This window comes from Orcinus orca, chromosome 1 (genome assembly GCF_937001465.1).
Source record: "Orcinus orca chromosome 1, mOrcOrc1.1, whole genome shotgun sequence".
Lineage (NCBI taxonomy): Eukaryota > Metazoa > Chordata > Mammalia > Artiodactyla > Delphinidae > Orcinus > Orcinus orca.
The window spans coordinates 174,797,419-174,823,803 of NC_064559.1; the positions used below are offsets into that span (position 1 = coordinate 174,797,419).

Genomic DNA, 26,385 nt, shown 5'->3' on the forward strand with positions numbered 1-26,385 from the left:
TTGGCACAGAGCAGGTGTCAGTAAATGTCAGGACACTTGCTTAGCCATCTACTACATGTGTGGATCCTTTTGTTCCTGCTTGGTTTCTTGAGTGGAGCTCCTCAGTGATTCTTTGATGTCACCAAAGCCTTACGGTGCCCCTGCCAGACCTTGCTGGCAATGTTCTTTGCATTTGGGGTAGTCAGGGGCTAGAGTACCAAGCCTAGATGGACACCCACATGAGCAGTGTTTCCTAGCAGCCATTTGGGATAGATTCAAACGTGCTGCGTCTGCGTTCATTTATCTAGAGACCCAAGAGGGACACCCTAAACAAGGGACTGGGAGAGTGGGCATACTTGTCAGGCTTGAGGTCACGGTGCACGATGCCATAGTTGTGTAAGTACTCCAGGGCTAGCACAGTTTCCGCAAAGTACAGGCGCACCATATCCACAGGCAGGGCCCCGATGTTCTTCAGCAGAGTGGCACAGTCTCCTCCTGCAACAAGCCCAGGCCACCATGAAGGATGGGTCCAGTGCCCTGCTCTAGATGGTCTCAGAGGCCCCAGAGTAGATAGTGTCACAGAATACCCTGGTGCCAGAGACTGTGATTCTAACCCCTCTGCTGCTGGCATGGGTGGGAGAGTGTGGAGGGGAGCAGGAGGTAAGACGAGTCGGCCAGTGGCTGTCAAGGCCATCGTTCAGGACAAAGAGGGAAGGAACCCAGGCCTCTAGGCCTGTAAGCTGACTCGTTGGGACAGGACTAAGTTATTTTAGGATGAGACTTCAGCATTTGTCCATTTATTTCCTTCCTGTTGGCTCTCCTTTAGTTTTTGAGTAAAGTAACACTGTAAACTCCCAGCACCTACCCAAAGAATGAAAAGCGGAGTTTTGTTCAGCTTCAACTTCAAGACTTAGGCAAAATATCTTTGGAAGCTGTACACAGCCCTGACGAAGGGAGAGGGAAGGCCACTGGCAAAGCGGCTGCCCCCTCCAGAGCTGTGCCCCATGATGCTCTCCTACACCATCCCCAGAGCATTTTGTGGGGTCCTAAGGGGCATCCCCTTCAAAAACCATCCGCAAGGGCAGTGGCTTTCCTCTCCTCTGAGGGCCCAGATGCAATCCTCCCAGCATCCGGCCCTGGGCTTTGGTGGCTCTGCTACCCCCTTTGCTCCTGCCAGGTGCCAGCAGGTCTGCCAGGCTGTGCAGGCTTTGTAGCTGTGGGGCTGATACATCCTGTCCCGACATGGGCAGCCTCATGGCAGCAGCTGCTCCAGAAGCCTCTCCCTGGGAGGGGCGCGACACCTTGTGCCCACCACGGCCAAATGGTCTCTGAGATCCTAAGGCAGAAACCAAGGCCAAAGAGAGGTTGGGAAGCTGGGCCCTGAAACCTCACGCCTACACAAGCTGTTGGTCCCTGCTCAGGGCTCTCTCAGATTATGCCGTGGCCCCCAAGCCAGGCCACCTTTTCCCCAGTACCTTCAACATACTCCATCACCATGCACAGGTGGCGCTTGGTCTCAAAGGAGCAGAACATGCTGACCACAAAGGGGTTCTCAGCAAAAGTCAGTATGTCACGCTCCACAAAGGCCTGCTGGATCTGGTTCCGTAGGATCAGGTTCTGCTTGTTGATCTTCTTCACGGCAAAGCGCTGCCGGGTGGACTTGTGCCGCACCAGGAATACGGCCCTGGAAACAAAGCCCATCCGTACCCCACGGCCCTCAGCCCCTGAGCTGTGCTCTCCTCCACTGCGAGCTTGGGTGGTCAAACTGCTTCCTCTCACATCTTATCAATGTACAGAACAAAGGAGCAGGGGGCGCTTATCAATGAGAAGGATCTGAGCACCTGCCCAGGGAGCTCTTCAATTTCCTGATATACCAAGACCTGAGGACACAGCTCAACCCCTCCTCAGAGCTCAGTGAGAGCAGAAGTGCCGCCAAGAGGAGAGGGACTCTTTCCTGGGAAAGGAACCACACTCAGGTATCAGAGGAAACTGGGCTCTTGCCTCTCCTGGAGGCTTCGGGGAGGGACAGGTCCATCCTGAGGCATCTGGTGCTCAGAGGATTAGGCATCATTCACTTCCAGAAGGAAGAGCCCCAGGGCTGACTTAGCTCCAGTCCCGGCCACACCCTGACCCCTGCCTTTACCCATAGGCGCCATTGCTGATGAGCTTAATGGTTTCGAAGTCCTCTTCAGAGGGTGTCTTTTTAGATGTCAGAGATGCCCCACGGCCCTGGAAGACATGGGAAAGGGCAGGAGCCAGGAATGCTTCTCAGAGCTCACATCTGGGGGGAAGCTGCGGCCCCAGCATCTGCTCAGCTCTTAGCCCTGCCGTGGCCTCCTGCCCATTCTTCCCCAGCAACTGAATGACCTCTCAGACAGTGTATCACCCACTCCGCCATCCCTCCTTCAGACAGTCTCTTAGAGAGAATTCACAGCCCTTTGCTTCACAGGGCCCCAGGTCCAGGATTGAGGCAGGAGCTCAGGGTCTTTACCTCGACTGAATCATCTGTCTCTGGAGTGTCAGGACTGTCATAGCTGCTCAACTGGGCCATTTCTAGAAACAAAGCAAGGACACAAGAGAAAAGTGTGCGTGGCAATGTCAAGACATCTCAGCAGTCCATTCACATCACACGACAGATGCATGTAGGGAAGGCATTAATGCTTCCTGCATCAGGCTGGGAGGCGGTCCTGTGGCTCTATCCTTAGTGCAGTCACAGCTTTTAGACTTGTTTGTCAAATAATATTGCCACCCCTATTTCTAGAAGTCCAGTGCCATTCAAAAGGCCTGGCAAATTCTACAAAGCTTCCCTCAAACTTGGGACAATGCCTGAAAACAGGGCCCAAAGCTGGGCTGTCTGATAGCTGGCCCCCATCCTGCTGGTCAAGACTGCTTTGCCAGATGAGGTTGGGAAGCAGGAAAGGCAGGAGTGGGACGACTAGAGACTAGGGATTTGGAAGCCCATGGTTCAGGAGGGGCTCAGTGTGAAGGCCCAGAGAATGGCATTATCTTCTGAAGCCCTGAGTTGGGACCACCCCAAAGACACAGGAGGACTTGTGAGGTGGCAGCAGGAGAGGCAAGCATGCAGAGGAGGTGACCATTTTTGAAAATGTGATTGTGGCCCTCTGTGATGACCTTTTGATCTTAGGCTCTAAATCCAACGCAGGTGGGCCCAAGGCAATCCAGCTTGGGTTATATAAGGCAGATGTGGACAATCCTGAAGGAGGGGCTGTTTTATGACAGAGAACACAGAGTTTTTCCTATAGCCCTCGGGCCTCTGATGCTGTGTTGTGTCCCTGTCCAACTAAGCTTCTTCTCCAAGTGGCTTCCCTGCTGTTAGAGCTTGTAGGCTGTGTGGCCTCTTTGCAGCCACCAGGCCGCATGCTCACCCTCTAGGGGATCCCGTGTGAGGCCCAGTTGGCTAATGATGTAGCGGGGAATGTCACATTTAATCCCTTGTCCCTCTTTGGCGTGGCCCTCAGCTGCTTCTAACAGGTGGTAGAACTCTTCAGGGTCAAACTCCTGTACCGGGGAGAGAGGTAGTCAGTGGTGAGGGCTACAAAAGCAGGCTGCTGGTCTCTTTGGTTTTATGGCATATACCCAGAGTAGGACGACAAGAAGACTTCCTCTTTGTGATGGACACCCCTACCCCTGAATCCCAAGAAACATCATGATTCAGGAACCAATGGGGACAAAGCTGTCTTACAGGTCACCTCCAGATTGGACATCCTAAGCGTTTGCTGTCTTTACAGCAATAAGAACCAGAGCATTTGGTTTCCAGAGAGCTCTGCCTATTCGCCTGGTCCAAAGCCTTGTGCCAGCCGGACACGGCACTGTCAGGTGTGTTCCCACACCCAGTGAAGAGGGGCAGTCCTGGCACACCTTCAATCATGCTTCACAGCCCTGGCGGTGCACACACATGGCTTCAGACATCTACTGAGCAAACCCCTGTGTGCTGGGGGCTGGAGAGCCTTGTGGACACAGCACAGAAGTCTTTGTCTGCCTGGAGCACATAATAACGAGGGCCCCATTGACTGAGTGCCTACTAAGTGCCAGTATGGGCTAAACCCTGGAGACACCTCTGTGACCTTGGTGAGGAAATCAAGGCTCACAGAGATGCACGGACTTGACCATGACCACAGAGGTAGGAAGAAAGAGAAAATCAGCACGCAAACCCAGGCCTAACTCCAAGCCCCTGTTTAACCACGGACTTCATGTCCTTGAGGGAGAGGCCTCTGTTCACCACGACCCCAGCCTCCACTGCTTTCTTTACCTCTGGTCTCACGGGTTTGGAGAACTCTACCACTACCTATGTGGATACAATCTAACCCAGACTGGAAGTCCTTTTACCTTCTTCTTCATCCTCAGTCCCTCTCTAGTCAGAATGTCTACTTCAGAAACCCGCCTCTACCCAACTCTTCTGCTCTGTCCTCCCACCACTGTCCTAGTTCTGGGCGCTCCTCTCCGTCACATGAACGGCTTTAAGTGCCTCTGCCAGGCTGTCCCTGGCTCATCCTGCCTTCTCTTCCAATTCACTATCTATGTTGCAGCCAGCGTCATCTTTCTTAGGAGTAAACCTGATGGAGTGTTACTCAGAAGTACATAGGAACCAATTACTGATACATGCAATAACATGTATGACTCTCAAAAACATTACGCTGAGTGAAAGAAGTCAGAACATACTATACGATTTAATTTATATGAAACTGTACAGAAGGCAAACTTACCCATAGTGAAAGAGCAGATAAGTGGTTGCCTGGAGTGGGAGGTAAGATGGCCAGGGCAAAGGGACTGATTGCAAAGGAGCACAAGGGAATTTTCTAAGACGGGAGAAATGTTTTCCATCTTAACTGTGGCAGTGATTAGACAGGTGTATATTTGTTAAAACTCACTGAACTGTATACTCAAATGGGATATATTTGATTGTATGTAAATTACACCTCTATAAAATTAGTTTAAAGAAGTAAATCTGACCATGTCATATTCTTACCTAAACTTTCTGATGGCTCCAAGTAGCCTTAAGGATAAATGCAAACTCCAGAGCCAAGAACCCAACACCCTCCACGGTCCTGTCATGGCCTACCTCCCAGTTTATCCCTCACCAACACTTCAGACACACCCTGTACTCCATCAAATGCCTTTTCTGATGGCTCTCCCCTGGCAAACTCATAATTATCCTGCAAGTAGCTGACTAAGCTTCACATTCCCCAGGGAGCCTTCACTGAATGTCCATCTCTGTTCATCCCGAGGAGGACTAGAGCACTTCCTTCCCCATGTCCCCGTTGCACCTTGTACTTCCCTTGGTTGCAAACTTCTTCCAGTATCATAATTATTATTTGCATGTCTCCATGCCTCATACTTAAGGCACTAAAAGACGAAATCTAACTCTACTGCAGAGGAGGCATCGAAGGATCAGGGACCCTGCTTTACTTACGCCTGTATCTCCAGTGTCTAGAATGACGCAGGTACTCAGTAGTGTCACTGAATGATCAAATGAAGGGTGGACTCAACTTGTGCAAACGAAACTGGCCTGTGCTCCTCACCCCCAGGGTCCCCGTTGACCTGGGGCCTGCTCAGTGTGGGCTGGGCAGACGAGCACCCCTCCCTGCCACACTTCTCAGGAGCAACCACTTTTCCTCACAGGGACTTGCTTGCGTGTCACATTTAAACAAGGATTTCAGCAGCAGAAATGGCAGTGGGTACCCCCACAGTTCTGCTGTTAGCAGAATACTTCCTCTACAGCCCCCGTTCCCTCCCCTCCAGCCACCCACCCCCCCCAACCTCCCGAGAGCCCACTCACCAGGCATTCCAGGAGACGAGCAGGGCGGGCAATGACAATCATCAGCTTTTTCACCAGCTGCATCACAAAAGCCACTTCTGAACTCTCTGAGCGCTCATGAGCCTGTAGAGAAGACAAAGGATACTTAAGCAATCCACCAGCCCAACATGGCTGAGTGAAGCAGGACTGGGCTGGGCAGAGCCTACTCTGGGGAGAAGCACTTTGTAGTACACAGAGTGCTGCAAAGTAAAGACCTTAGAGAGGGCCAGTGGGCCGTGATGAGGGGGGACAGGCTGCTCACCAGGAACCACATGAGCTGAGGAACACTACATGACGCCGAGGAATGTCACAAAGACACGCAGCTTTACCTGCTGCTCCATCCAGCAGGCTTCACTTACCCTCCAGACCCCAGCTCAAGATGTAACTCCCAATGGAGCCTTCACTGATGCTCACTTTCCACCACAGACAGACTGTAAGGAATAGAAAGACCTCAAAGCAGGAGAGCGATGTGACCAGAAGGGATTTTAGAGAGATCTCTTTGGCTGTAGTGTGGATGGTGCACTAAGGAGGGCAAGCCTAAAAGCAGGGAAACCCACCAGCAGGCTACTGCAACAGTGCAGATGAAAAAGGCATAATAAGCCAAGGCAGTAAGAATGGAGGGAAATGGACAGACTGGGCCATCTCAGAGCAGCCCTGAGGGGTGGAAGAGGCAGGAACAGATGGGAAGTACAACGACAATTTTACGGAAATTCCATTGAACCCATAAATGAAATAGACAGTATAAAAAAATACACAGTTTAGGTGAGGATAGGTAGAGAACATATTCCCTTTGGTTTTAAAGAGAAAGCAGGTAGGTGGAAAAGTTCTGCTTTGGACTTGGAAAGGTTGAGGTACCTATACTAGATACTTTCGTAGGCATTGGCTCAGCCCCAGAGACTCTCCCTTCTTGGAAACTGCTCTGACTCCTGGAGCCACATTTGTCTGGTGTGGCTGCACTTTCCCTCCCACCTCCGATAGCTGACCAGAGTGGACTACTTTCCTAGGAACTTACTTTTTTTAATTTTTTTTAAATTTTTGGCCGTACCATGCAGCATGCAAGATCTTTGTTCCCTGACCAGGGATTGAACCCATGCCCCCTGCACTGGGAGCACGGAGTCTTAACCACTGGACTACCAGTGAAGTACCCCCCACCCCGCTTTTTCTTTTACATTTTTTTTTTCCCCTAGGAACTTAAAAATGGGTGGAACGACAACCATTAATATCAGCATGACAGAACTGTATAATTTGCTCTTGGGTGAAAGGGATGACCATACCTACCAAAGAGAGAGAAACAGAGCTGAGAGAAGGAAGACGAATGGTTCCTGGGCTTTCCACAGGCTCTCGTTTCTGGTTCTGGTCCCTTCTTAAGGCCTGGTTGCATTCCTGTCTTCAATTCTCTAAGACACCCTTTCAATCTTTATAACTAGTTTCCCTTTCCTGCATAAACTGCTCTGAGTTGGTTCTCTACCACTTGCAATAAAGAATACTAACCGATGAGGAAAGTACGGCGGAGGAGTCCAATCAGCAGCTGGGGCCACTGATCCGGAGCTCAGAAGAACAGTGGGGAGCAAAGGCCCTTTAGCAGATGGATGACAACTGAAGACACAGGAGCTGACAGGGCCGATCAGAGAGTGAAGAAAGGAGAATGAGGAGCACGGATGCTCAGGAAGGTGCCCCTCGAAACACCAGCATTTAGGAAAACTTGTGAAGGGGCAGCAAGATCACAAGACTGGAGAGAACAGTGTCATGACAACTGGGGGGGAGAAAAGATCAAAGAGAGGTATTCACTGTGGAAACCTCTGTAGACAGGTGAAGGAAGGTGAGGACTGAGAGAGGTCACAGCATTTGGCAACCGGCCAGTTAGTTCTTTGGTGACTTTTGACTGAAATGTTTCAGTGGAAGAATGGGAAGGGAAAGTAGAAGGCAAGAGACTGAATAGTGAACAGGTTGTAAGGAAAGAAATACAAGCAAATGAAGACCATTAAAAAAAACTGGTTATGCAATGAAAAGAGAGGCTGGGCACTTGATGAAATCTTGTTCATTCTTTTAACACGCAGCTCAAATATCAACTTTGTGAAGCCTCACCTAAGTCCCCTGCCCCCCCCCCCCCACACACACACGAAGAACAAGAAGCAACAGCTCCTTTTTCTATGTTTTCCTAGCTGTTTGCTCACAGCACATGGTACTAGCATGTTGTTTTATAATTAATTGTCTGTCTCTACAGGTACACTGTAGGGCCTTGTGAGTAGAGAGGCTGTGTCGCCTAGCACAGGTACCTCTTATATAGCAGATGTCAATGCTTATTGACTAAGTATTTGCAAGTGTATGATCTTAGGCTCTGGAATAAGTAACCTGGGTTTGGGTGCTAGCTCTGCTACTCAAGAAATGAGTTACCTTGGGCTAACTTGGCCCTTTTAAGGTTTGGTTTCCTCATCTGCATATTTAGAGAATAATAATAATACCTTCCTTACAATGTTGTTATGAAGATTAAATTAGACAATGTAGTGCCTAGCAAATTCATCTACCAGGGTTTCCCTGCAGACATCCTTCACTCTAGTCATGCCAAACTACTTTACCTGCAATTCCTGAAATGAACCAAGTTCCTCCACACCTCTGAAAGGTTGTTTATACTGCTTTCTAGATCCAGTGAACTCCTACCTACTCATCGAGACTCAGCTTTTCCTGAACTCTCCATGCCGAGTCAGCACATCCTCCTCTGTGCTCAGAACTGATCTCTGTTTAGTGCTCACCAATCACACTTACTATAATAAACAAAAGTGAGATACTTCATATAGAGCACTCAGTGTGGTGTCTGGCATACAGTATACTTCGATAATTGACAGCTATTATTTTTACTGTAATACATATTGATGGGTCTGTAAACCCCAGTCAACAGCAAATTCCTTGAGCCAGAACCGGCACTGAACTTCTTCTCTGCATTCCCAGGGCCTAGCAAATGAGAGAACATATGAATGCACTGGCTCCATGTTCAGTGCTCTTCCCACTGCCAGAGGCAATACATCTGGGAAATGCCTGAAGGTTTTGGGCAAAGCTCTGACTTGAGCATTTCAGAAGATCCATCTTAGATGTACAAGCAACCCTGGAAGTCACTCTAGTTGATTTATCTGATGCCTCAATCCCTGATTCCTACGTATTGTCGGAGAACTGTTAGAAAGTTATTCTTGAACAGAAACAAACAGCCGCCAGTGATGTTTCGTGGGACTTCAGCTTTTTAAACTCGTATTTCTGCAATGTTTAAATTTAAGTATTACTTTTGAAATCAGAAAAAGACATTTTTGTAGAAGGAAGAACTTTTTCATCTATTAAATCAAAACCTTTCTTACTGTAACTCTTGTCCACTGGGCTAGTATGCCTTTTAGGGGATAGAGAAGCTGCCACATATTACATATGATAAAACTCCCATTATTTGACAGCACTAATCGTGACCATCTTTAGTCATCCTTTCTCTAGATTCAACTGTTTCCTAAATTAAAAAAACAAACAAACAACTTCCTGCTCCTAATTTCTGGACTAACACACCGGAGTCGTTTGAGCCCATTAGCCTGGGCTCTCAGCTCAGTTGGTCCTACGAAAGCATGAAGGCACATGTCTGGAGGTAACAGGGGTCTGGACTGGGAAGTATTCTAGTGACATGAAGAGCCCCAAAGAGACAGCACACCTCCTCTCCCCTAAGCTGTACTAACGGTGTGATATGGGCAACTGCAGTCTGAGTGGGAAGGCGTCCGATCACCCTATCGGAGAGGCAGAGAGGAAAGCGAAGAGCGGAGCACGAAGCAGCGAGAAGAACTCAATGGTCTCTGGATTACTTTGCCCAGAGACTTTTTACACTGGGGAGGATCAGGTCTCTAAACACATCAGTCCCTGCTGGAGAACTTCTGCTACGCAAACAGAATATCAGCAAACGGATAAACCCATGGTGCCGTCCTCGGGCCTGTTTTTCCTCGACTGAGGAGAAGCAGTCTCAAGGTTCTGCTTACACCAGTATGTCTACCAAAAGAGAGCCCACTACAGCCACTAGGACCTCTTTTTGGCTCTGGGTTACAAATCTCCTAGGCAAATATTTATGAACACTACGTTGGAGCCTCGGGAAGAGTAATTGGTATTAGAAAAGGAAAGGAATCACAGCACTGAGTTCTGACGCCGAACAGGCTTCTCGGAGAAATGCAGGGGACTGAGGAGGAACCAAAGCCCAGCAGCAGCAGCACATGTGGGGTGCGTCCCACATACCAGCAGGGAGGTGGCAAGCAGGCTGGGAACACCATGACTGCCTTCATCTTAGCTTGGGACTAAAAACCACTACTATACGGATTCACCAGAGTTGCAGAACAAGGACACTCACATCTTGCAGAAGCTTCTCTAAATTCTCTTGAAGTTCATAGAAGTAGTGTGAGGTAATGAGGCCACTCCGAGATTTATCCAGGCAGTCTCGGGCCATCTCAATCACCTGATGATGAATAAAGCTCAAGGTTCCGTCTGCCAAGGGCAACACGTTGTCTGGAGTGTTGGAGGAAATGAACTCCGCTAGATGCTCTTCCATTTGTGCGGTGGCCTGCAAATCAAAGCAGGACAAGTGACTCTTGCCTTCTCATCCAGCTCGGCCGGAGCTAAGCCTGAAGGGCCTGGTCAGAGCCTAAGGATGGGTTCTGTGATCCTGGTTTCCTGATGTTGCATTTGGGGAACCTGATGACTGGAGACGTGAAAGGTCACCTTCAAGTCAAGTCAAAACATTACAGTCAAGGCCCTCTCTCACCTGGCCTTGTCCACCTCCCCACTCCTTGAACGGCACATTCTCTTGCTCTAAGGACACTGAGGTTCTGTTGTTCCTTGATCATGCTATCTCATGCCTCTGTCCATTTATGCTGTTCCCTGTGTGTAGCTTTTTCACCTGCCAAGCCTGCCTGGCAAACTCCTACTACTCCTTCTAATCTCAGTTCAAGCATCATCTTTCCTCTGGGAAGTCTTTGATTCCTCCAGGAAAACTAGGGTTTCCTTTCCTCTGTGCTTCCACTGGACCTCCCAACTGTATAAACTTGGTGTGTGGACACTCCTGGTTTCTAAATCTTTCTCCAGACTGGGAACTTCTTCAAGTCAGTGGGAGTTTGATTTATCTCAGGATCCTCTTACTTGAACTTAGGACCCAACTGAGCTAAGCAGATGTTCAGAGTGTTTACTGAAGGTGTGAACCTGCCTGCTCACGGACCTGGATCCCCAGCAGAGCGGCGTGAGGTCTGGCTCAGAAGCCTCTTGGGGACCTAACTGCACAGGAATGTCAAAATGACAAATATACATCTGCTAACAAGTTCCTAGCTGCCTATCTAGGGCTTGGCTTTCTTTCCTTTGCCACCAGGTGGTGATTTCTGATTTTCAGTGTGTGTTTAAGTGGGTGTTTGTATATGTATATATATGTGTGTGTATATATATACACACACACACAAACACACACACACATATTTATGGTGTAGCGATGTGGTAGGGAGAGAGGGAGAGGAGGGGAGGTGAAAGAGAAGAGGGAATGGAAGGAATCTTAACATGCTTTTTCTAACACGAGTTCATCTTACATACAAACGTGCAATGCTAGGATAAAAATACAACACCTAATACACAAGGAGGAAGAGGAGGAGGAAACACGCGAGGTGCATTGCTAAACACTATACACACCCAAACTTTTTTATGAAGAAGCAAGGCACAACAGAATGATTTCCTAGCTGTTCATTCTGCCCCTCTTCCTTGCTCTTACTCTCCAGTGCCCATCTGAAGGCTAGAAAGTGCAGACCACAGGGCAGCAAAGAAATAACAGCTAACACTTACTGAGCGCTAACTATGTCCTGGGCACAGTTAGAAAAGCTTAATGTTCACTAATCTTCACAAACTCCCTATGAGATAGATACTCTTATTATCTCAGATTACAGATGAGTCAAATGAAGCTCAGAGAAGTTAAAAAATCTGCCCAGGGTCATGAGGCTAATAAATGGTAGAAGCCAACTTGAACCCAGTCGGCCTGGTTCCAGAGTCTGAGCTCCTCCTCACTGCTCTGCTTCACTGTGAATGTCAAGAGGGAAAGCACAAGGGCTTTGCACTTTTTCCCTAAGCCACCCGTGTGTGCCCAGGAGACTACTCGAGGCTCGAAAAAGGACACTCTCGGAGGAGCAGGGAACCACACATCGCAGACCCTAGATACAGATGAACAGGTAGAGCCGGGGGTCTGGATGGAGGATGAAGAAAGAGGCCTGAAGACCCCATTCTCGCTGTTGTCATGGAGAGGGAGCCTCCGTCAGGCCCTGCTTCTCTCTTGGACAGAACTGGCTGTGTTCTGCAGGAACAAGGCCTATCATTAGAAAGCCAGGTCAGAGTGTTTAGGCGTGTGGTGTTCAAAAGAAATGCAAATGGAAAACAAGGCCCTCGTTCCACATACAAGGAGGTTTACAGTCAAACTGCGGTTGTGAAGACCATTTCTCAACCATCTCAGGACAGTAACCTACCTTCCTCCCTCAGCATTTCCCTGCTTGAAAACACAAGTCCAAATGTGAATAGCAACCCTGAGCTGTCTCCCACCCTACTGCTCTCTCTGGCCAACTTCCTGCCAGAGGAAATTTCCAGCGTAGCTCTGTTTGTGCTTGGTAATGGGAGTGCTGCTTTAGAAATCTGCATTAAGTGAAGGTGCTCTCAGAGGGCAAATCTCCTTCTGGGGGACCCCGACTCATGGATCCTGATGTGCACGGTCAGAAACAAGGTCTCTGCTCTTTCCTTCCCACTAATATACAGTGGGATATGTTTTCGACATTTCCCTCTGGATACCCCTTTCTCTGGGGAGTGGAGAAATAGAGGCTCTGCAAGTACGATCCCCAAACTCAAAGTCCTCTGCTGCCTTCCTCTTCTCCAGCAGTCTGAAAGCCCTCATGCTTGTGTCCTCCTCCTCCTGGCGCCTCCCTGATCTCCTTCCAGATTGCCTCTGGCGACTCCCCCACCCCCAGTCTTCCCACTGGGGCTGGCTGGAGGTGGCATCCTCAGAGGCGTTACCAGTCTCCTTTAAACTGGATCCTTACCTTGGGGAATCTTTCCTTGTACACATGATTCATCATTATTATTTCACTGTCAAAGGAAACTGGTGACCGTCCAGGACTAAATAAAAAGGAAACAACTGTGTTACTTTAGTGCCAGGGAACCTTCAAGGAGAAAGATGCCCATCCCCAGAGCCCGTGCCCACCCACTGTCTGCAGCACCCACACACTCCCACCTTAAGGAGTGCTGAGTTCCAGAGCCTTTCTTATTCCTGGAGCTGCCAGCACTGTTCAGCTCAAAAGTGTGCCATCTGGAGCTAGACTACCTTCCTGTAAGAGGCCTGGCCTTCACAAAGACTTCTGCCAGGGCCTGAAAAGGCCTAGACAGGAGGAGACCACTCTTGAGGCCACTGGTGGTTCTTCTAGGATCACTTCCTCCAGAACAGGACTCTCTGGGTCTTCTTTGCTTTGGCCAGTGGGGTTGGGCATACCCCAGCATGTTCTAGGAATCAAATCAAATCAAACCACCACCAAAACAACCAAAGGAAGACAGTGTATACCTGTATCTTTTCTAAACAAGCTGCATCCAGTGGGGCTAACTTAGCTCTCACCTGGGGGATGAACGAGGCCAGCCCAGCCAGCCCGTAGTGAATCATAAACCTGGGTCATCTAAATCTTCCCCTTTGGCCCATGTGTGATTACATCCTCTTAAAGGATTCAGAGTTTGAGCCGTACAACTGAATGGCTATTTGGGTCCTGCCCAGTTTGGTGCCCGACATGTGATCCCAGCTGAGCTATGTTCAGAACCATTCTTTTCTGCCTTTCCTCCCTACGGTAGGCCATGGTCTGCCTGCTACATTAATGCACATTACCCAGCTTTTTAAGAGTAATTCTCAGGGATTTCCCAGAGGTACTGTAGTCCTCTCAGTCTCAAATGGCCTAAAAGGTGCCCGTCTCTGTGTGGAGTGTGAAGAGCACCAAGATTCAGACATTCCTCTGTATGAGACAAAGAAACACACTGGGCTCCACACTTCACACTCCCTCATTTGTATGTCTGACCCTTTGCACTGCAGTCCCAGTCATTGTTCTCATCAATCTGAACTTGAACCAGTCTTTGTAGTCTGGCTCAGCTCACTGGCACTTGCAGTGCCAACATGACCTGAGGGGATTCTTTCTGGAAGGCACTGCTCCTCTGGGCCTCCACCCTGAACATGTGAACCAACTTCTTATTTCCCAGGGACCCTGGAAATCTGAGCTCGATCACTTAAAGCCATGATCATTTTATTCTCCACCCTCTCCCTTAACCTGGAATTCTGGCACAGATTTACCACCTAATGCCAAAGAGAAGAGCTGATTTAATCTATGGAATACACAGATAAATCAGCTGTTAAGGTTTGCTTGGTTTGATGAGCCCAGGTGATTCAGGGAAATGAGACAGATTTAGATGGGCATTTAGTTCTGCTTCTGCAATGGGCTTCTTGCCCGAGTCAGCCTCAAGTGTCCTCAGAAGCAACTTTTTTAATTGGCCTAGTTTATATATGCTGGGCCTCTGGGTTCTGCAGCCAGGTAACCATCAGAATGGATGATACTATTACTCTCCTTTTACTGAATGGAGTCCAAAGTACATTTCTACTGCCAGCTACTTTCAAAGGGAAAAAGAGGGACCCCTTGACAGCATCTTCAGGCACCTCTTGTGATGGTGAGTTGAGCTGTACCCAATACCAAAGGGCTTGAGCTTCACTGCACTTGACTCATTTGAGCTGTGCCTACGTGCTAGGCCCGGGGTTGGCAAACTACGGCCCGCAGACCAAATGTGGCCCGCCGGCTGCTTTTATAAATAAAGTTTACATAATGTCTGCGGATGATTCTGCACCACAGCAGAGTAAGTAGCTGCCAGAGACGATATGGCCTGCAAAGTGTGAATTATTTACTACCTTGCCCTTTATGGAATAAGTCTGTTGACTCCTAGGCTGTGCAGACAAGCTGAACTCCATGGGTACCAGGGCAGTGGGTGGAGAGCACCCTCACCTGAGGCTGCGGGAGCGGGGCCGCAGGGCCGGGGACTGCCGTCCTTCTTCATCGGGTACACTCTCTGTGCTGAAATGCTTCGTCAGAAAGTGCAGCTCATCGGCTGTAGGCTGGAAGGGCAACTGGTGCAGCTTTTCCTGCGAGGAGCATGATGACTAGAGGGGACAACATTTTTAAAAAGCATTAAAGACATGTCTAAGGCAGTCTAGAAGTGGAGAAGGACTGAAAATGGTCAGTGGCTCCCCAGTCAACGTAAACCTGAAGTCAGCCCACAGCCAGCATGCTTTCCCTTGCTCCCTTGAGTCTCCACTGTACATGATCCCGTTCATCTCTATCCTTCAGAGCTCTGTTCAGATGAAGCCAAGATACTATTGTCCTTCATGAGCCTTGCAGGGGGCCAGACCCAGACATTCATGAGGTGTGACAGCTCCCCAACTACCTAGGGAGCCTCTTTAGGTGGCAAAAAGCAGATTCTTCCACGTGGACCCTTTGCCCTCAGTGAAGCTTCTGGCTAGTTAGAATGGCAAGTAATTAATAAATCATGCTTCCTGGCTTATTAGGAAATGTTCTAGGTATGCCCAGCCTACAAATGACATCCCCATAAGTTTTGCCTTCTACAACACCTTGGGAGAGCCCCAGGATGGCTCAGCAATGTTTCCTTTAGGCTGTTACCCAGAGGGCAACTGGCTTCGCTGCAGCTGTGAAGGCTTTGCCCAGGCTCTAGGGACACCAATAGGCAAGAAAATCCAGCAGGGAAGAAAATTATTTTTAGATCTAGAACCCAAAGATTAGACTTGACCTGAAAACAATTAAGAATTCTAAACATGGCCCAACGATTGAGATTCCAGAATCACAAGAGACAATTTGAGGGAGTGAGCTGTGCTATTACAGGCATCCCACCAATGCAGCCATTGCCATGGCAGCCCTGGTCGGCACCTGGATCAGGGAACTCCTGCCCTTACCTGACAAGACTGGCTACAGCAGCAGCAAATCTAACACTATTGGCTCAACTTCTGTTCACCAACTGATGAAGGATCTGGGGTTAAATTCACTTACACTCAAAGCTGCAGTACCACACCAAGAAAACTGTTGCCACACGTAAGCCTTAATACCAAGTGAGAAATCAAAAATTTTTTTGACTTACAGTGCACACTTCTCTCATGGAATCCTATAATACATAAAGTTGTAAACAGCTAGTGGGAGGTTTTCATGAGGCTCTGTCTTGGTCACATTTTTATAAATGATTTGGATAGAAGTTGCAAAAAGTATTCTCACCCAACTGCAACTAACATGAAGAAAAATTGGTATTTTAAGGTATTCCAATAAAATAAGCTGGAGCAATGGGTTGAGTCTATTAAAACTTATTAAACAGGAATATATATATAATAAATACATGACTCTTACTTTGGGTCTCAAAAATCACCTGTTTGAGTAAAGGATTATGGGGAAGGGATATTTACTAGGGAAAGATCTGAAACTAAACAGCTGCCAAAAGACCAGTGAGATCTTTGGATTAATTTAAGAGTAAAATCTAGGACTTTCCTGGTGGTCCAGTGGTTAAGACTCCGTGCTTTCACTGCAGGGGGCACGGGTTTGATCCCTGGTTGGGGAACTAAGATCCCACTTGCAGCACAGAGCGGCCAAAAAAATAACAATAAAAAAATTTTTAAAAAGAGTAATATCTAGGTCAAGGGAGGAAATGATAACTTCTTTTACCTGCTTGGGATTTATGAATACAAACTGAGCTGAGAAGACCTGAAGAATGGTGGGAGACATGGAGAAACGGGTCATCCAGTCTGCGGCCTACAAAGCCTAAAATATGCGCCCTTTACAGAACGTGCTTGCCAACTTGTCATCCTGGCTTCAATTAAATGTTGCTCAATGAGGAAGACTCATTTTAGGGTCAATTGTGCATGGTGGCAGTTAGGACATTTGTTGTGTTTTAGGCTAAAATCTTCTCTAAAAGAGACATAACTAGAAGTTTTAGAGACAGGCCCAATATTTTTTTTTTTGCTGATATACAATCAAACTTGAATATCAAATCACATTCATCCTTCCCTTCTTTTCTGAAAGGAAAAGGTGAAAAAGTTGGAGGAGGGTCTACCAGGCCTTTGTGACATGGTGGGGGGTGGTGTTATTTGCTCTTGGTTGCAGTTCTACAAATAAAATAGGGGAGCAAGGGAACCGTGCTTAGGAGTGCCTGTGCCTGGCCTCGTGGGCAAAGCGAAAGTCCATCCTCAAGCCCTCTTCTGACTCCACTAGGAATAACTGACGCTCAGAAACATGCTGGTTAATTCTTTCCAAAGGCATTTAATGGATCTGACTATGGCTGTTAAAGGCCACCAGACCTCTGTCCCTCTCAGCCTCATCCCAAGCAAACTCTTTGAGTTGGGCTTTGGAGAAAAAGTTGAGAACCACTTTGCAACACTGTAGGGACAGGGAGCAATACCTGTAGGGAAGTATTTCCTCAGGGTGAAGGAGGTACGGCCACAGATTTGGCTACTTACTGAGACAGTGGAGCTAGGAGTGTTGGTTCCATAGCCTGAAGAAGGCAAAGAAGCCAAAGACCAGCGCCGTCCATCAGTCCTATGTAAGAAAAGAATGTTAGGCAGTTTCTACCGAACCCCACCCTGAGCCCAGGACCTGCCTGTCTTTCCATCAGGTTTTTTGGGGCAGTTGATTCATTGGTAGGCTCTTTCTTGTCTCAAGACAGTACTGCTCAGTCCAGCACTTGCTTTCATATCTCTTTCCTACATGGGGCCTATTGTTGTGTGTTTTCCACTGCAAAGACAGACATCTCTGACTATAAAGGAGTCCATAACTTTAAATAAGAATATCTGTTATGCAATACTATGGTTTTGGAATAAAAATCTTTACACTCTCAACTTATTCACTTTTAGCAATGACAGAGAAGCAATGACAGAGGACTGCAGCTAAAGGCATCATCACAAGGAGAGAACTACCACTGAAATGCTAGTTCCTTTTTTGAAGGCTCCATGTGAAGGGTCCTTTGGTGTTCCCCAGGCCACTGGGTTGAAAACCAGGAAGAAGTGAAACTACCACCTGGGTCTGAGTATGAATCAATAGATTGCAAATAGTCAAAGGCTACCCAGAACCCATTAGGACTCATAAATCCAATCTTTGAGAATGTTTGCCAAAGAGTGACAGCAACCTTATGAAAGAAGAGTGAAGTGGCATAGCTTGGCCATATATGAGACTCTGGGGCAGGCTTCCAGCTGCTCTTTAGAGGATGTGCTCTGAAGCTCTCATCACAGAGAACCACAGTTATCTGCTTTGCTTTAGAGAAGAAAGATCAAGCAAGTGTCTGGTTTGAAGCTTTTATAACATGGACAAGTGATTCTTTCCTGGACTACAGGATGTGTTGTAACACAAATGTTCTTTCTTGTGGAGCTTAGGGGTACAGCCTGCTCTGGTTGAAGTTATAGAAAAACTTCTTTGATGTGACCCACAGAACCTAAGAACGTTAGCAGTGGAGGACCTTTAGAAGTTAAGTTCAATACTCTCAATCTTCAGAGAAAACAGTAAGACCCAGAGATCTGGATGAATTGTTCCAGGCTCCACAGTTAAAGGTGGGTGCAGGGAGGCATGGAGAGGAAGAAGGAAAAAAAGGAATGAATCTTGCCAGGGCTTCTCTTTCGGAAGCACTCCTCTCCACCCCCACCAATACCAGGCAGCTTTTCCTACTATGTTCTGTAAGGGGACAGCCGGGGGTTCCATGCCACATGCACATGACTCAAACTTCATGCCACCCAGGCAGCCGGTCCTGCTGGAACCTAGTCTCTGAGGCAAAGAAATGTCCAGGAGGCTGCTCAAACATGATATTCTCTCTGATCTCTCTTTTGGGTCCTGAGAGCTCTACACAAGGAAACAAGTCAATTCCAGGAAAACAGAGCTCAGCAAAGATGGGACTAGTCTAACTCAGGGAGGCATTTCCCAAACCCTTGTCAGATACACTTCTCCACAGGCGATTTTTCCTCCTTCATAAAGAAATGGGAACCAAAATGGCAGCCATTTTTCTGTAAACTGAAGAGCAGGGACCACCAGAGTCAGAAATGCCACTACAGGATGCCTCCATTTCCTCTGCCTGGTCATCCCACTGGGTGACTGAGGAAAGTTGTGGGAATGAGGGTGACCTGTTCCTATGCTCAGAAGCTTGGAACTAAATATTTAGCAAATCCTGCCTTCTAAACATATGAGCACGGAGCCTTGGTTCCAGCAGGTAGAGGGGGCTCCGTTAGGGCCTCTTTGATAGAAATGAAAGGCCAAATGTTCATACCCACACTCAGAGAAGACTCATCACAGCCAGTTCTCACCAAGCATGAAACCACAAACCATACTGTCTGGCCATGCATAGCAGTTTCCCAGCCCCTCTCCCCATCACGTCCGCTATTACCTGTCTGCTCTGTGGCCATGGCTGTAGTGAAAAGACATACGTTAAAGTGAGAATCAAAGGGAACCAGAGAGACTGCTCTGTTTGACACCTGGCATTTGGTCTAGCTTGGCAGAGACAAACCTTTCGTTTATGAATGTGTGTAAGTTAGTAGTGAAATTGTGTGACTAATGGGTCTATCCCTACAGTTTCATTAAATCTGCCTTTTGTGTGATATTCCAAACTAATGTGATGCTATAAAGCTCATGCCCAACTTCAGTGATAGGAAACACAATTCCTGAGTACCTTGTTTCGCAGGGTTGAAGTCTTCCTCCCCTCACCCACCAATACCTAGCTACTTTTCCTACTATGTCTGGTAAAGGGACAGCCCGGGGCTCTGTCTTCCACACATACGACTCAAACTTCAGGCCACCTAGCACAGACCTGTGTGGATCTCAGTGGTAATACCAGGTCCCAAAGCCCCCGGCTGATCCTACTCCTAAAGCCCAGGGAATGATGCAGACACAGGACACCAATGGAACATGCTATTCCCTCTGCATGGATTGGTCTACACACCTGCATCCTCACTCCCAACATGGCAGGCTCCTTCTTATCCTTCAGGTTGGCTTAAAAGTCACTCCTTCCAAGAGGTCTTACATGACCACCCAGTACAGACTCTCCAGCCTCATTCCCTTCCTACTCTTTTAGGCAGCATCATTTTCTTTCCCTTCACAGTGCTTATCACAGGTTACAGCAATATATTTGTTAGTTTGCTTGTTCGTTATTCTTCCCCACCACTCATTCAATCAATAAGCACCGACTGAGTGCTTATTATATACTAGCAGACATATTTTCAACATATTAAGGCATCTCTATTAAAGGTGCTTTGATTCTGGTTGAGAGGAAACAGAAAACAAATAAGAAACTACAGTCAGCCCTCCTTATCCATGGGTTCTGTATCTGTAGATTCAACCAACAGTGAATCAAAAATATTCAGGGGAAAAAAAATCCAGAAAGTTCCACAAAGCCAAACTTGAATGTGCTCCATGCCAGCAACTATTCACACTGTATTTAAAACTATTTACATATCATTTACATTGTATTAGCTATTATAAGTAATCTAGAGATGATTTAAAGTATACAAGAGGATGTGCATAGGTTATATGCAAATACTATGCCATTTTATATAAGGGATTTAAACATCTGTAGACTTTGGTATCCACCAGGGTCCTGGAACCAATCCCCTCTGGATACCGAGGGGTGACTGTATCAGGCATTGAAAAGTACTAGTTTGAAAATAAAACTGGATGGTTTGCTGGAGAATGATGAGGGGGCTCCTTTATATTGTATGGTGAGGGAAGGCCTCTCTGGGGAGTTGACATTTAAGATGAGAAATGAAAGACAAGAAGGAGTTAACTAAGCGAAGACCTGAGGGAACAGCATTCCCTCAAAGGGAACAACAAGTGCACAGACTCTACTAAGTCTACTAAGTTTCTATAAAGTTAGGGCTTTGTCTGCTTCCCACTATATAACTAAGTACACAGCATGTGCCTGGGCTTACTGGGTACTCAGTAAATATTTATTGAATGAATGGGAAATGACTCAATGCCATTTACAGAGAACGGTCACAGGTCCTACTGTCCCAGCTCAGACCTAATCTGAGGCTAGAGTTCAAACACAATCAAGGCAGGAAGTCTGAGATAAGTTAGACTTTCAGCTGGGCTGGAAAGCAAATGCATCCATCCATTATATACCTATACTGTAAGTGTTCCTATCTGGATCCTTAGTTAACTAACGAAGTTACACAGGGTAGGAGAGGTGAGTCCATGGAACAAACTCTTGACGATATTTGCTTTGAATAAGGCAATTGGGTCAGGAGGGGCACCCAAGTCAGCCATCAAACTTTTCCCAACCCGTCCATGACCTTTTCAGCTGCATAGAATCCTGGAGAAGAAGGGGGTGGATTTCTTCTGGGTTGCCATTTTAACAGTGAGTTAATGCTGTTAAATTAGGAATCTGTTCTTTTTCTGTTAGCTCTTTTAAAAAAGTAGTCGGAGTACTACTACTACGACTCTGATCTCAAGACGTATATATAATTCTCCAACCATTAGAGGCTCCAAATCTGGAGCCATGATTTTTCTGGAGGTCTTAATACCAAAGACTGACTCCAACCAAGAATATTTTTAAAATAAAAAATAAAGTCAAAGAATGTGAACGCTGCCAAGAAAGAATTTTAGAGATGTTCTGAAAAGTAAATAATTTGTGTAAGAAGTCTTGGGGGACTTCCCTGGTGATGCAGTGGTTAAGAATCCGCCTGTCAATGCAGGGGACACAGGTTCGAGCCCTGGTCTGGGAAGATCCCACATGCCGTGGAGCAACTAAGTCCGTGCGCCACAACTACTGAGCCTGCACTCCAGAGCCCACGAACCACAACTACTGAGCCCGCATGCCACGGCTACTGAAGCCTGTGTGCCTAGAGCCCGTGCTCCTCAACAAGAGAAGCCACCGCAATGAGAAGCCCACGCACCAGAACGAAGAGTAGCCCCCACTCACCGCAACTAGAGAAAGTCCACATGCAGCAATGAAGACCCAACACAGCCAAAAATAAACAAATAAATAAATGTATTTAAAAAAAAAAAAAAGAAGAAGCCTTGGTATATGGATTGACTCATGTCAACTCATTGCTTCTCCAGAGGCCAGGTGATACTCTGACAATGGGCTGAACTGTCAGGATTGCTACCATGGGCCAGGGATAAGTTGATATCATTTCCAGAAATAAGTGAAATGTGAGGAATACAAGCACGGCTCTGCAACACACCAAATCTTTCTAAATTCATGGGAGGATAAGTGAAGATCTGGTAGTCTCTTTATCCCCAAGGAGGGAGGCATAAATGGCCTCTTCTAGCTCCCTGGAACTACCTGAGTTAGAGGAATAAGAGTATAACTTTGGGTCCTCCTGGGAGGAGAACCCATTTTGTCATTGATCACTCTAGGATAGCTTTCAGTCAAGAGTATAATGTTTTCGAACATACCCTCAGGAAACCAGGGGCTTGTGCTTAAGATTATAAAATAAATTCACTTCTAATATCTACTTGCCCATTTGAACATTCAAACACAAATACCTACGGTGTTTGGAAAGCAAAGCTTGAACAAGACGTTTATGACCTGGGCGAGGAAAGCAGGAAAGGAATTTGATGTCTGGTAGACCATCAAAGGTAACACCTTGGTAACACCAAGGTAACACCTTGGAAGGGAAGTGCCTCAAAGGAGGAAGCTGACATTTAACTGACATTCATGCAAATGCCACACATGTTAGTCACAGAGGAGTTTTTCTATCAACTTACCTACGGGCAGGAACAAAGGAAAAGTGAGCAGGTGCATTTGGAGAGAAATTCCGGGGGCTGTCCAAAGGACTGTTACCTGTGGACAAGGAAAGTAAAAGAAATCCTCTGTGAGGTTTGCTTCTGAGGAGGGTTAAGATGATAATAACCTTCAGGGAAGAAATCAGCCCCTAGCATAGGCAATTAGCATTATATGGTTATTTTTCCAGGTCCACCATTAGTTTAGCGATTCTCTCTTTGCAAAAACTGGCAGCCCAGAGGTTTCTCCCTTGTTCCCAAGTTGCCTATAACCATCTATGCTTCTCAGACATCTGTTTTAGATCTAGCATCAACCTGCCCTCCTTGGAACACCTCAGGTTCCAATCTGCCTATTCAAGTTAACCCAACTTTCCAAAGGCTTGAACTCATTCAGTACAGATAGCACGGCCAAACGCTCCCACTTCTCAAAGGGCAACGGGACTCCTGGCCTGAAAGTCTCTTGCACATATATCTCTGCACACTGCATCCAAGGGGCTAACCCAGAAATACGTGTGCTTAAGCGGAAATGAAGTTCTCAGGACAGCAGTGCTCCTTAAACAGTCCATACACAAGGCCCCCAAGTCTGCAAAGCATGCCCAACCCCTTCACAGTGTAGGAATTACCTCTATCCCTTTATTAGTTTTCACATGTTCCTTATAACTTGTAAACTTACAGCTCAGAAGCTTTGAACAAAACTGTGTGCTTACCTTAGCGCTATGACCACAATTCTCAAACCTAAGCCTGCCATACTTCTTTGGTCTAACTTCCAGCTGGGGGCTGGTATTTAAGGAGGAACTGTCAACATGTCTCTACCCAAAAATCATGTTGAAGTAAGCACCATACTCTGTGATGTGCTAACCACTCTGCCAATGCCTGCCCACCTCCCCACTTCTGTGCTCACCTCTATGAACCAACACTGGCTCTGAGGAACTGCTATCCAGGGATCTGGTAGTTCACCATGCCCTGGCTTTTTCTTGGGCAGTTTTTTTCCTGTATAGGAAATATATATATATATATGACTGTTCCAAGGTGCCACCAAGCTGCCCAAGTGTTTCTCATTATCTCCATTCAGCAGGTGTGGATAGCACTTGCCTTTCTGTACTGATCTTGGAAAAACCAGCCTCTCAAACAATGCCCCCCTACCCTATGCAGCACCTCTATATCAATTATATAAAGGCACTCTCTTTAGGAGAACTAGTGAAGAAGAGGCATTTTCAGCTTCCACTCATCCCCTTGACAGGGATCCCCAATGAGGTGTACAACCTTATGTTCTCAACCTAGTACCAGCTCTGAGTTTCCCATGTGTCTAGGGCTATCTCCTACAATCTATCCCACCTCCTGGCTGGCACATGCCACCAGGGTGTGAGAAAAGTGATTTGGAAAAACTGTTTCCTTAGGCAGGACTTAAAAAGAATCAGGCCTCCTCAGAATTATCAAGGTCTTAAAAAAAAAAATCCCTATTCTTTTAAAATAGTGTCATCTCAGAGATTAAAAAGTATCTTCAGTTTGATCCATGACATGTAAAACTAGATGCCCTTTGTTGGTTCCCAAAACCACCCAGCTAGGGCTTCCCTGGTGGCGCAGTGGTTGAGAGTCCGCCTGCCGATGCAGGGGCCACAGGTTCGTGCCCCGGTCCGAGAAGATCCCACATGCCGCGGAGCGGCTGGGCCCGTGAGCCATGGCTGCTGGGCCTGCGCGTCCGGAGCCTGTGCTCCGCAACGGGAGAGGCCACAACAGTGAGAGGTCCGCGTACCGCAAAAAAAACCCCAAAACAACCACCCAGCTAAAGCCTCAAGGAAATCGCCGGACATGAATATCCTACAAACAATGGCCAGCCTTCCAAGGACCAGGTGTGGTGATGGTTATCGGGAAGAACATGAATCTTCCAGGTGCTCACAGTAAAGCTAGGGATTCACAGAACACACATATGTCAGAAATAACTAACACTAAGAGGAAAAAAAGCTGTAAACAACAACAACAACAACAACAATAAAAACCAGCACATCACTGAGCTGTGAGACAACTTCAAGCAAACTAATAATCCTTAAAGGAGAAGAGAGTGGGGGAGCAGAAAAACATATTTGAAGAAATAATCGCTGACAGTTTTCCAAATTTGGTGAAAAAAAAACTATAAACCCACATATCTAAGAATCTCCAAGAACCCTGAGAGAAAGAGGAAGAAAACTATACCAAAGCACATTATAATCATATTGCTCAAAACTCATGATTAAAAGAAAAATCTTAGACGCAGCTGGGAGGTGGATGGGGGTAAGAAAGACACGTTATATACAGAGAAACAAAGATAAGGATTATAGCAGACTTCTCATTGAAAACAATGCATGAAGGCAATGGAACAACATCTTTAAATTAATGAAAAAAAACATAAATCCTACCAACCTAGAATTCTATACCAGCTATTGTGTAATAAAGAATCTGGTGGCGTTTGTCCCCAGTTCCCGGGAATGTGCCTCTAAATCTTTGCAATTTCCCAAGTGATGGGAGTGTCTTTGTTATTTATGGTGGGGCCAGACAGTTTATGCAAATGAGATGACCAATCATGTGACTAGAGGGCTGGGGCTTTAAGCCATCTGATATTACTCTGACCTCCAGGGAATGGAGGGGCGCTAGAGACTGAGTTCAATCACATAGCCAATGAATCAATCAATCACACCTACATAATGAAACCCCAATAAGCACTCTGGACACCAAAGCTTTGATGAGCTTTCCTGGTTAATAATACTCTGCGTACTGTTACACATCAGCGTGCCGGGGGGATTGATGCATCAAGACTTCATGGAGAGAAGGCACTAGAAGCTTCACACGTGGGACCCTCTCAGACCTCACCTTATAAGTCTCTTTTTTTGGCTGATTCTTTTATTTATTTATTTATTTATTTATTTGGCTGCATTGGGTCTTAGTTGCAGTGCGCATGCTCTTTGTTGTGGCACACAGGCTCAGTAGTTGTGGTACGCAGCCTCTCTAGTTGTGGTGCGTGGGCTCCAGAGTGCACAGGCTCAGTAGTTGTGGCACGTGGGCTCTCCAGTTGTGGTGAGCAGGCTCTAGAGCATGCTGGCTTAGTTGCCCTGTGGCATGTGGGATCTTAGTTCCCTGACCAGGGATCAAATACATGTCCCCTGCATTGGAAGGCGGATTCTTAACCACTGAACCACCGGGGAAGACCCTGGCTGGTTCTTAATGTACCCTTTTTGCTATAATAAAACTGTATTTGTAAGTACAGTGCTTTCCTGTGTTCTGTAAGTCATTCTAGCAAATTATTAAACCTGAGGAGGTAGTGGGAATCCTTGAATTTGTATCCAATTGGTCAGAATTATGGGTGGCCTGGGAATCACCAAGCATGGATGTCTAAAGTAATGATAGTTTTGTGGAGGACTGTGCCCATAACCTGAGAAGTCTCGCCTAATTCTGGGCAGTTAGTTTCAGAAGTCATTGCACCAGTGAAAATATTTTTAAAATACTGTTAAAAAATAAAGGTGAAATAAAGATATTTTCAGATAAAAAAGCCAAATGAAATCCTCAACAGAAGACTGCACTACAAGAAATATTTTTAAAATTTCCTTTAGGCAGAAGGGAAATAATACCAGGAGGAAATATAGATCTACACAAAAGAATGAAGAGCACTGGAAAAGTTAGCTACATGGGAAAATATGTAAGATTTTTTTCTTATTATTTAAATGTCTTTTAAAAATAATAATGTTTAAACAAAAATAATAAGGTGGTGTAAGGTTTATAACATATATGAAAGTAAAAAGGTTTAAGATAATAATATAAAGGCTG

General features: G+C 46.7%; 1 protein-coding gene across 11 annotated transcripts in view; it reads right to left on the reverse strand.

Moving 5' to 3' along the window:
* MAST2 (microtubule associated serine/threonine kinase 2) overlaps nucleotides 1–26,385 on the reverse strand; it is a 201,344-nt gene that overhangs the window by 9,261 nt on the left and 165,698 nt on the right. For 7 of the 11 annotated variants that reach the window (XM_033416476.2, XM_033416471.2, XM_049702528.1 and 4 more), the window contains 12 exons: nucleotides 22,576–22,651; nucleotides 19,256–19,276; nucleotides 17,349–17,427; nucleotides 14,842–14,996; nucleotides 12,859–12,934; nucleotides 10,155–10,364; nucleotides 5,777–5,878; nucleotides 3,366–3,498; nucleotides 2,471–2,532; nucleotides 2,123–2,208; nucleotides 1,455–1,663; nucleotides 336–474 (listed from right to left, as the gene is read on the reverse strand). In XM_033416476.2, coding sequence (XP_033272367.1) covers nucleotides 336–474; nucleotides 1,455–1,663; nucleotides 2,123–2,208; nucleotides 2,471–2,532; nucleotides 3,366–3,498; nucleotides 5,777–5,878; nucleotides 10,155–10,364; nucleotides 12,859–12,934; nucleotides 14,842–14,996; nucleotides 17,349–17,427; nucleotides 19,256–19,276; nucleotides 22,576–22,651 — 1,348 coding nt within the window. Of the gene's footprint in view, nucleotides 1–335; nucleotides 475–1,454; nucleotides 1,664–2,122; nucleotides 2,209–2,470; nucleotides 2,533–3,365; nucleotides 3,499–5,776; nucleotides 5,879–10,154; nucleotides 10,365–12,858; nucleotides 12,935–13,049; nucleotides 13,161–14,841; nucleotides 14,997–17,348; nucleotides 17,428–19,255; nucleotides 19,277–22,575; nucleotides 22,652–26,385 lie in introns of those variants that run through there. The other 4 variants (XM_004285754.3, XM_033416473.2, XM_033416477.2 and 1 more) reach the window with 3 other exon arrangements.